The following is an 11,487-nucleotide window of genomic DNA, read 5'->3' on the forward strand; positions in this document are numbered from 1 at the left end:
TTGTGGCACCTTAGAGACTAACACATTTATTTGAGCATAAGCTTTCGTGAGCTACAGCTCACTTCATCTGATCTGCATGCATCCGATCAAGTGAGCTGTAGTTCACAAAAGCTTATGCTCAAATAAATTTGTTAGTCTCTAAGGTGCCACAAGTCCTCCTGTTCTTTTTTCATTGTAGACAGTTAATTAAGCACGATGTCCAATTAAAAAAGTACAGCTTTTATGTCAAGCACATGTATTTGTTGACATTTCAAACACCCTTTAGACACTTGGTAGCTATCGTAAAATAGTAATGTTGTCAGTGGCTTTGCCAATAAGAGGATAACAGCTTTTGCTTTCAGGGTGGTTGGGGATGCACACAGCTCACTAGTTTCAAAGCATTAAAGGGGTTAGGTGGCATATTAAGTAGGGTTTCAGGAAACCACATGTTTATCTTGATGCAATTGCAGACTCTTTATGCAAAGTAGTAGATGAAATCTAAAGTCACCTATGTTGGGAAAAAAAGAACTAAGTCCAAAAGCGTATACGAGCACCCCATGCAGCCCCTAGATACTAAAACGAATATTCCTTCGGATTTCGTGCTAGAGGATTTTGCACATAGCTGTTTTTGGGACACTGCCATCGTTTTCCCCTGGAGAAGAAGGAATAAAAAACTACGTGCAGCTATCAGTGCATTAACACATTTAAGTGCATACAATTTTCTTCTCCTAAGGACACCAAATCATCATCACAAAATTAACAAATGAAAATAGAAGTCACCCATCCCTGAACACTTAAGTTATATTAACCAGGTATAACTACAACTAACTATATGACTACTGAAACTATTATATATACCCCCAGCTAATGTGTCTGGACCATAGGTGCTGGAACTAGGGGCCTTAGCTTGAAGTGGATTCCATTATATACAGGGTTTACAGTTTGATTCAATAGCTCTCCACACCCCACACTATAAAAGTTGTTCCAGCACCCCTGGCCTGGAGAGACCTATTATATGCTTCAGCCTGAAACAGAACGCAGGGTAATCAGCATACTGGAGACAGAAGGTGTAAGAACTGGAGCAGAATGTGCCCCGCACTCCTCCCAGACAGAGAGAGACAGAGGAAGCCATTTAAACTACACACGTGGGCATGCAGACATGTGAAAGAGTTAGTCTCAAACAGGGAACTGCGATACCCCCACCCAATACTACCCTGGCCGGGAGGGTGCCACCCCCTGTGGCTACGTACCTGCTCTGCAGTGACCGGTTCGTTGAGGCGGTGCTCGGCGGAGAGGTGGTGCCTGAGAAGCAGGGCTCGTTTGTAGTTGCGGGTGCCCTTGCAGAGCTCGTCGTGCCCCCCCGCACCGCCTCCGCCAGCCATGCTGATGTCGGTGGGGGCAGAGGCGGCGGCGGTGCACCACGCGCAGGACATGAGGCCGGTCTCCTGGCAGTAGTGCAGCCATGGGAACTCCTTGAGCCAGGAGCCCTGGAAGGAGACGTGCAGCTTCTGCAGCAGGGACTTGGGCCTGGCCGCTAGCGGGAAATGCTTGATGCTCTCCCCCTCCCCCGCGCCCACGCTGCTGCCCTCCGCCTCGTCCCCCCCATCGCCTCCAGACCGCCTGCTGCTGCTACAGCTGCCGCCCTCGGCGCCGCTGCCGTCGCCCAAGCTGCCCCCCTCGCCGTCCTCTTCGTCGTCACTGCTGTCGCTCAGGGAGCCCCCGTCCTGGACCAGGTCCTTGCCCTCCAGCAGGCCCTCGGGCTCCAGGCCTTCGGCACCCTCCAACTCCAGCTCCTCGTCCGCCCCCCGCCCATTGAAGTGCCTCCGCGGCCAGGCAGGGGCCTCGCAGCCATTGTTAGCGGCGGAGGGGCCGGAGAGGAGCCCTCCGCCGCCCCCCCCGAAAGGCCAGAGTCCTGCGGTTCCTCTCGGCGAACATGGGGCCGCTGGCGGCCGCAGGGGAGACTGCGTCCTGGGGCGGGGGCAACAACAGCAGCTCCTTCCCCTCGGCGGCGGCCTCCAGCTCCTCGGCCTCCAGCCCCTCCAGCTCCACTTCCTCGTCAGCCCCCCGCCCATTCAGCTGCTCGGGGTCTTGCCGGGCCCAGGCCTCGGCCGGGTTACCCCCGTTGTTATTGTTCGAGGAGCCGCCCCCGGCGGCTCCGCCGGCCGCCGCTGCGGCCGCCGCGGTGACCAGGCCGCCAGCCCGGAACGCCAGCGTCCTGCGGTTCATCTCCGCGAACATGGCGCGCGCGCGCGCGCCCCCCGTCCGCCTCGCGCCCCCCGGCCTCGCGCTCTGACTCGCGACCGCCGCTCCCCGACCGACCGACTGTTCTGCCCGCTGACGGGGAAACTGGGACCCGGCCTGCCCAGGGAACAAAGAGAGACAAAGGGGCAAGTCCGGCCCCGGGTCTGGCCTCTACCGCCGCAGGCTCCCCACAATGGATCCGGCTCGGCAGCGCTTCCGTCCCGACAGGCCCCGGCCCAGGTCGAATGGCAAATGAACAACGGACTACTCCCACAATGCACCGGGACAGCCACCGAGGGGGGAGGGAGGGTAGAGCGGGCGGGGGAGGAAGAGGGAAAGAGAGCGGGAGGCCGAACAGCTGGTGAGTGTCAGGTTCTAGTCAGCGCTCCCTGCACCTCCTTCTCCCCCTCCCCGCGCTCCCCACCCCCAGAGCACAGCGCAGCTCCCCACCCCCAGAGCACAGCGCAGCTCCCTGCCTTCCCCCCACCTCTGACTCGCTCTTTTTCCTTATGCTGCCATCTGTAGCCATGAGGTGCCCATCGAGCTGTAGCCCACCTAGGGTGGCCTAAGCATCCCGAGCCCCATATTGTGGCTCAGAAAGGGTGCCTGCAGGGCCCTGACTTCTTATTGTAGGCGATGGTGGCGACACACCGTCCGCCTCCGCGGTACAGTGTGCCAGGCGCGGGTAATTGCTCCGAAATGTACTGCCCCGAGTGCCTAAGCTACTTGCGCTTGTTGTGAAATGGGAATGCAAAGAAAAGGTCACACACGTGCTGAACTGAGTGGGGATGATTGCCATGGCTGTTACATCATGCACCGCCAATTATAGAGCGCCCTGCCTGTTTATACCTGCGCAGCCATACACTCTAATGCCATAGATTACCTGGGTTCCAGAATCCAGTACAGGGGAAGGGAGGGGTGAGCGGGTCAATGGTCTCAGTGTGCACTGTGCACTGAGGCAGTAATCATTAACAAATCTGAAAACACAGGTTATATTGGTTATAATAATGGACTGGTAGCTTTCACAGCAGTCCCTGCTGCATGTGGTTTCTAACCTCACCCAAAATCAAGCTAGCATTTCTTAATTCCTTTCCACTTGAGTGCTGTGTTTATGGACACAGACCTAAAGTTCACCCTGTAAAATAGTCAGGGCCCTATCTACTCTGCAATACCACAGTCACTGACAATTTGTAGCAGACTCTATTTCTTGCACAGAATTTAAACACTTTTGCGGGGAAAAATCATTTCTAGACTTCATAATTGTGAGAAAAAAACCCACCTTGAAAACGAACCAAAATAAGCCGATATTGTCAAATTTGCTTGATACTGCACATGGCCTGGAAGTGTTGCCAACCCCCCAGGATTGTCCTGAAGTCTCCAGGAATTAAAGATGAATCTTTAATTAAAGATTATGTTAAGTGATGAAATCTCCAGGAATAGGGCCCAACCAAAATTGGCAACCCTACCTGAAACAATAGCTCTGAATTGCTCCATTTATTGTAGCGGGGTGTTAACTTTGCATAATCATGAGCAAGTCTACACTTAGGGCTTGGCTACACTTGCGAGTTACAGCGCAATAAAGGAGCCCCGGGTGCCCTAGCTCACTACCTGTCCACACTGGCAAGGCACGTAGAACGCTCTGTCTCCGTGGCTACATCGCTGCTGGTACTGTACCTCGGTGAGTGGAATAACGTTTGCTGCGCCACTGCTGGAGTGCCGTGAAGCCAGTGTGGATGCCCTGGTCTGTTATTGCACTGTGATCGGCCTCCGCAAGTATCCCACAATGCCTGTTCTAGCCACTCTGGTCATCACTTTGAACTCTACTGCCCTACCCTCAGGTGACCAACCATCAGACCTGCCCTTTAAATTCTCTGGGAATTTTGAAAATCCCCTTCCTGTTTGCTCAGCCTGGCATGGAGTGCTCTCTGCAAATCTTTCCAGGTGACCATGCCTCCATGTGCCAGGCAATCCCCAATATGGAGCAATGGCGAGGTGCTGGACCTCATCAGTGTTTGGGGAGAGGAAGCTGTCCAGTCCCAGCTGCGCTCCATCCGCAGGAATTATGATATCTTCAGGCAGATATCAAGGGCCATGCTGGAAAGGGGCCATGACCAGGACGCACTGCAGTGCAGGGTTAAAGTGAAGGAGCTGCGGAATGCAAACAGCCACTCCGGTGCTGCTGCCGCGACCTGCAATTTTTATAAAGAGCTGGACGCAATACTTGGGGGCGACCCCACCTCCATGCCAAGTACCACCATGAACACCTCAGAGGCCAGTGCAGCAAGGCAGGAGGAGCAGCAAAGCGGGAGCGAGGGTGCTCCGGAGGAGGAAGACACCCCGGAATCCCTAGATGCATGCAGCCAGGAGCTGTTCTCAAGCCAGGAGGAAGGTAGCCAGTCACGGCGGCCAGTGCTTGGGGAAGGACAAACACCAGAGGAGGTTCCTGGTAAGCGGCTTTTATTTTGGGAAGGAAGTTATTCGGTGCGGGCTCTTGGGGCGAGGAGGGTTAGGGCTGCTCGCATGCCTGGATGTGGAATAGGGCATCGATGTGCTCCCTCACATCACAGTAATTGGCCTCAGTGATCTCTTCAGAGGTCTCAGCCAGAACTTGGACAATGCACTTGTGCAGGTTTTTTGGGAGCGCCACCGTGGTCCTTGTCCCAGTAAGGCTAACTTGTCCGGGACACTGTGCCATAAGGGGCGGGGGAACCATTGCTGCACACAGACAAGCTACATATGGGCCAGGGTGGAAGACGCATTGCAGTAGAAGACCCTCCCTTGCTTCCCTGGTCACCCCCAGCAGCGAGATATCTTCCAGGATGAACTCCTGTGGAAAATGTGGGGACAGTGTTCAGTATAGGGGCCCCCTGCCGCTTTTGGCTCTCCCCAAGGCACAGAAACCCAGAGGCCAGTACAACGGTGAAACAATCAGTCACACTTGATCCTGTGCTTACTCACCATTTTGGGGCTCCTGTGGGTTATGTGCGCTTGCTTTGGGACAGGCAAATTATGTTATTGTGTAGACTGTGCTTGCCCTTGAGTACAGGGGAATCATTGCTCTGTCTGGTGTGAACAATGCTGCCTCTGTTAAGTGTTGCATTTTGCCTTTACAGATGCAACCTTGAGATCTCAGCCGTCCATGTTATCAACGGCCAAGAGGCTGCAAAGAATAAGGAAGAGGCCACGTAGAAGCAAAGAGGACATATTGCATGAAGTCATGCAGCATTCAACTAATGAAAATAAAAAAGTGCAGGAGTGGCAGGAGAGTGAAAGGAGGGTCCGCCAGCAGAATGCGGATTGCCAGCACCAAAGCACAGAGTGGCTAATAAGCATCATGGAGCGCCAAGCAGACTCGATCCAGGTGCTCGTAGCCATGCAGGCAGAGCACTACCGCGCCCGCCCCCCCTGCAGCACTTGTCCCAAAACTGTTTCGCTTGTGCCACCATGTCACTTCCAAACCACTTTCCCCAACATCCAGGTTCTTACCGCCACCTGCTGCCTCCAACACCTGTTGCTTCACCACCCAGCCCGGAAAAATACGACCCTTACTCACTGCACTTAGCCCCCATCACCATGCAGTATAGCCATCCTGAAGTGCAGCACGCATTGCACAAACTCCAGACAGGACATACGCAAATCTGTGATTGTACCGTTCCCCACCCCACCCTCTTGCCCTTTGTGTTTCCCAAGCAGTTGTGTTGTGTTTCTTTTCAATAAATTGATTTTTTGGCTTTGAAAACATTCTTTATTATTGCATAACGTAAAAGAAAACTTAGCCCAGGAAAGCAACAGGTACTGCAAGTCAGTGTATCATACGTAGCACACATAGATTCCTACCACACGTCATTCCCAGGCAGGGCACCACACCAGACATTACTGTTGGCTTTCAGCCTCAAATTGCTCCCTCAAGGCATCCCTAATCCTTGCAGCCGCACGCTGGGCCCCTCTAATAGCCCGCTCTCTGGCTGTTCAAATTCAGCCTCCAGGTGTTGAACCTCCAAGTTCCATGCCTGAGTGAATCTTTCACCCTTCCCTTCACAAATGTTATGGAGGGTACAGCACGCTGATATAACTGCGGGGATGCTGTTATCGGCCAGGTCCAGCTTCCCATACAGAGAGCGCCAGCGACCCTTTAAACGGCCATAAGCACACTCCACAGTCATTCTGCACTGGCTCAGCCTGTTGTTGAACCGCTCCTTGCTGCTGTCAAGGCTCCCTGTGTAGGGTTTCATGAGCCATGGCATCCAAGGATTACAATGGGCATTTCGACTTCCCCTACGGTGATCTTCTGGTATGAGAAAAAAGTCCCAGCTTGCAGCTTCCTGAACAGGCCAGTGTTACGAAAGACATGTGCGTCATGCACCTTTCCGCGCCAGCCTGCGTTAATATCAATGAAATGCCTACGGTGATCCATAAGCGCCTGGAGAACCATAGAGAAATAGCCCTTCCAATTAACATACTCGGAGGTTAGGTGGGCTGGTGCCAGAATTGGAATATGCGTCCCATCTATCACCCCTCTGCAGTTAGGGAAATCCATTTGTGCAAAGCCAGCCACAATGTCATGCACGTTACCCGGACTCACGGTTCTTCTGAGCAGGATGCGACTAATGGCCCTGCAAACTTGCATCAACACAATTCAAATGGTCAACTTCCCCACTCCAAACTGGTTAGCGACTGAGCAGCAGCTGTCTCGAGTTGCCAGCTTCCAGATTGCAATAGCTACCCGCTTCTCCACCATCAGGGCAGCTGTCAATCTCGTGTCCTTGTGCCACAGGGTAGGGGCAAGCTCCTCACAGTCCCAGGGAAGTGGCTTTTCTCATCCAGAAGTTCTGCAGCCACTGCTTGTCATCCCAGACTTACATGACGATGTGATCCCACCACTCAGTGCTTGTTTCCCAAGCCCAAAAGTGGTGTTCCATGGTGGTGAGCATGTCCGTGAATGCCACAAGCAAACTCGTGTCATTTGCGTTACTTGAGTCGATATCGTCGGAGTCCTCACTGTCGCTTTGGCTCTTAGGGCATAACTCGACTACCAAACGTGACATGCTGGCGAGACTTGTCAGCATATTCCTCAGCAGTTCAGGCTCCATTCCCGCAGACCGAAAGGGAAGACAGAGCGCGCAGTACAAAAACCGTTGAAAGATGGTGCCAAATGTGGACGGAAACAAAGAGAATGCTGGGATGCGAACCGATGCATCACGGGGCACTGGGTCAGGACCCAGAATGCCCCCGCACTCCCAGCCCCCTTCACACAAGCCACGGTGCCAGAATGGGAAGTGGTGCTCTGTGGGATAGCTACCCACAACGCACCGCTCCCAATGCCACTGCAAGTGCCACAAATGTGGCCACGCCAGTGCGCTTGCAGCTGACAGTGTGGACAGACTGCAGTGCTTTCCCTACTGCGCTGTACGAAGGCGGGTTTAACTCACAGCGCTCTACAGCTGCAAGTGTAGCCATGCCCTTAGGTCTGGTCTGCACTACAGACCTATATCAGTATAACTACATCACTCAGGGTGATGTAGTTATACCAACCTAACATCCCCATATGGACATAACTGTTTCCTCTTGGGGAGGAGGATTAACTACGCTGATGGGAAAGCTCTCTCCCCTCGGCTTAGAGCGTCTTTATTAAAGTGCTAGAGTGGCACAGCTGCATTGGTGCAGCTGTGCCACTGCAGTGTTTTAAGTATAGACGTGCCCTTAAAATGCTGCATCCGTGCAGCTACAGTGCTTTAAAGAAGATGCTCTAAACTGATGGGAGAGAGCTTTCCTGTCAGTGTAGTTAATCTACCTCCCCAAGAGGTGGTAGCTATGTTGGCAGGAGGAGCTCTCCCGCTGACATAGCATCTACATGATGGGGTTAGGTCAGTATAACTACATCATTCAGGGGTGTGGATTTTTCACATCCCTGAGCAACATAGTTATACTGATATAGGTCTGTAGTGTAGACAAGACCTATGACAATCCAAATGTCACACAAAACATCCAACTAATGTGCTTGTTCCAAACTGACTTCCAGACCTTCCCAGGTGCCAGAAACCCAATTGTCTCCTCTCCAGCTGCCAAAACCTCCCATTTCCCCGACCACCACTTTCTATAATGCAGTTATGTTTTTAGCACAAAATTCTGCAACACATGGCACAGTGTTAGAGAACAGAGTTTTTGCTTTAAGTCTTTGCTTATAGGGCACTATCACAAGACATTTTAGTATTAAACATTTTATACTAAAAGGTAAAATACTTTTAAATAGGCAATTAATTAAAATCAAAGAGGCAAAATAATTAAAATTCAGTCCAAAAGAATCAATTTGGCTAAATTATGCAAACTCAAACAGCACCAAGGAATCTGGTATAAAAGACAATTCAGTGGCTCTCAAGTCAGATCTCCCAACCAACAAAATGGATCAGTTCACAAATGATATAAATGATAGGGTTGAAAAAGGGTAGCATTAAGTTTGAAAACTAAGGGAGAGGTCCCAGCATAGGCAAATCAAAATCAATGGGAATTGTATTTTAATTAGTCAATGAATGGGAAGCAGAGCACTGCCCAAATTCTAAATATAATAGTTGCCTAAATAATATTCATATGCTAAGGTGAGATCATGAGAAAAATCGGTAATTGAAAATACTAACTCCCCTTCACAACTCTGAGAGGATTCAGACAGATAAGTAGTTTAACACTGTCCTCAGGAGTAGTAGTACAATTGAGTTCAGAAAGACACTGTATTGACTGGATTCCTAGTATTGGAGGTTAAAAGCTTAAGGGGGTCTTACTATAATTCCATAGATTCTCTGGAGAAACAAAGAAATCATACAATGCATTGTCATACAGCTACAAGAATTGTGGAAACTACTTGAATCTATAAGAGGAGATAGGAAAGTGGTGGAAAATATTGAATAGGTGACAAACAGTCAGAGAGAGGCAAGGCAGGGTCATATGGACCCCAGGATGAAGAAACATAAGCTTTGTATTGCAAAGTATAGAAGACAATAAGCTCCACGTATACTAACTAGAATGTTTTTCTGTCAGAAAATACTGTTTAATTGAATTCAAAACTTTCCATGGGAACATGTCAAAATTTTGACAAAATTTTGTTTTGAAAAAAAAAAAAATCAAAATGAAGCATTTTGATAATGATGAAGCATCCCATTTTGACATTTTCAGAATGGAATGTTCAGTTTTTAATTTTGAAACAAATTCCAAATTTATTTTATATTACTTTATAAATTATAATATATAATAAAAAGTCAACACTGAAATGAAACATTTTGTTTGACCCAAAACAAAAATAATTCAAAAATTTAATTTTGCAGAAAATTTCAAATTTCAGCGTTCCATTCTGATTCAAAACAAAAACAATTTTTGAAATTGTGGAATTTCCTATGAAATGGAAATTCTGGTTCTCACATAGCTCTAATTGTACCATATAGGTCAAGTCCCAACACAATTCAGCAAATGGTTCAAACATAAGTTACAATGTGGAAACAATTCTCAATATCCCCAGGGAACTGGGCCAAGATGGAAGAGCTATCAAAAGGACACTGTGTGCTTCATGGCATAATGGGACCAAATCCTGCTGCAAGCATTCTATAATTCTGCAGGACTCCTAAATTCTGTGATAATGTTAAATTATTATTTCTCCATTAAATGTCTCCATTAAATACCCTTCATTTTCATCCTTCCCATGCGAGACATACACACAACTATGGTTCATAGTTGAAAATACTCATTGATGTAAAATTGGTCAATGATTATTTTCAGCAAAGATTATTTCTGATTATGTATTTTCTTCTATGTGTTCTCTAGACAGCTAAGCTAGTTGGACTTCAGTAGTTAAACCATTGTCTTGGTGATACAGCTCAAAATCTCCTTCCTTCATCCCATACATACCAGAGAAGGGAGGAGGATGTAAGTTTCAGTGGTTCATCTTCTCAGCACCTCAGGCCTCAGATGCTACTTCTACTCTCTAGGAAACCTAGCTGTTATTAGGGTTAACATCCAGCTCCTCTTGCTCCCTGCAAACTGGACTCTAGCCTCCTAATTCATCTTTGGCCTGGTTCTATACAACAGAACACTAAAGAGAGCATGCACTTTAATCCAATTAATTTCCACTTGTGGGAAAATTGCAGGCAGTTCTCAGCAGAGCAGGGAGACAGAAAAAAATGCTGGATGGCTGTCTGCTGCAAAAGAATGAATTCTGCAGCAAAAATGCTCAATTCTATGATATCTTGGAAAAATGACAGATTCTAAGGCCATAGAATCATGGAGTCCATAGGGTCTTAAGTGAGATGGCCTGGGCAGTTCACACCTCCCAGAACCACTCTCTCAGTGCTGGTCTACACCCACAATTCACTGGGAAAGAATCACTGAGCAGCTCACAAAAGTCCACACAACAGTGAACAGGAGAGAGGCTAGTCCATGAGATAATCTGTTTATTTAAATAGAACAGGAGTACTTGTGGCACCTTAGAGACTAACAAATTTATTAGAGCATAAGCTTTCGTGGGCTACAGCCCACTTCATCGGATGCATAGAATGGAACATATAGTAAGAAGATATATATATACACATACAGGACAGGCCCAACAAAAAAAATAACAGAACACCACTAGCTGTCACCTTCAGCCCCCAACTAAAACCTCTCCAGTGCATCATCAAAGATTTACAACCTATCCTGAAAAATGATCCCTCACTCTCACAGATCTTGGGAGACAGACCAGACCTCGCTTACAGACAGCCCCCCCAACCTGAAGCAAATACTGTCCAGCAACCACACACCACACAACAAAAACACTAACCCAGGAACCTGTCCTTGCAACAAAGCCTGATGCCAACTCTGTCCACATATTTATTGAAGTGACACCATCATAGGACCTAACCACATTAGCCACGACATCAGGGGCTCATTCACCTGCACATCTACCAATGTGATATATGCCATCATGTGCCAGCAATGCCCCTCTGCCATGTACATTGGCCAAACTGGACAGTCTCTACGCAAAAGAATAAATGGACACAAATCTGACATCAGGAATCATAACATTCAAAAGCCGGTAGGAGAACTCTTCAACCTTTCTGGCCACTCAGTAAAAGACTTAAGGGTGGCAACTTTGCAACAGAAAAGCTTCAAAAACAGACTCCAATGAGAAACTGCTGAGCTTGAATTAATATGCAAACTAGATACCATTAACTTGGGTTTGAATAGAGACTGGGAGTGGCTGAGTGATTACATATATTGAATCTATTTCCTTAAGTTAAGTATCCTCAC

At 48.8% G+C, this 11,487-nt stretch overlaps 2 protein-coding genes across 2 annotated transcripts in view; one reads left to right on the forward strand and one right to left on the reverse strand.

Annotated features, from left to right (window-relative positions):
- The window catches only part of ZBTB10 (zinc finger and BTB domain containing 10), a 35,259-nt gene extending 32,778 nt beyond the window's left edge, over positions 1 to 2,481 (reverse strand). The window contains 2 exon segments of the mRNA XM_007052964.4: positions 1,230 to 1,874; positions 1,876 to 2,481. Of these exon segments, the coding sequence (XP_007053026.3) occupies positions 1,230 to 1,874; positions 1,876 to 2,217 (987 nt within the window). The 5' untranslated portion in view covers positions 2,218 to 2,481.
- A 69-nt stretch (positions 2,482 to 2,550) lies between these two features.
- On the forward strand, positions 2,551 to 5,021 carry LOC122464442 (zinc finger protein with KRAB and SCAN domains 2-like). Its single transcript, XM_043539435.1, has 2 exons — positions 2,551 to 2,581; positions 4,162 to 5,021. The coding sequence occupies exon 2, from the start codon at positions 4,168 to 4,170 to the stop codon at positions 4,801 to 4,803; it is 636 nt and encodes a 211-aa protein (XP_043395370.1). The 5' UTR covers positions 2,551 to 2,581; positions 4,162 to 4,167; the 3' UTR covers positions 4,804 to 5,021.
- Positions 5,022 to 11,487: the final 6,466 nt, after the last annotated feature.

Source organism: Chelonia mydas, chromosome 2, assembly GCF_015237465.2.
Source record: "Chelonia mydas isolate rCheMyd1 chromosome 2, rCheMyd1.pri.v2, whole genome shotgun sequence".
Lineage (NCBI taxonomy): Eukaryota > Metazoa > Chordata > Testudines > Cheloniidae > Chelonia > Chelonia mydas.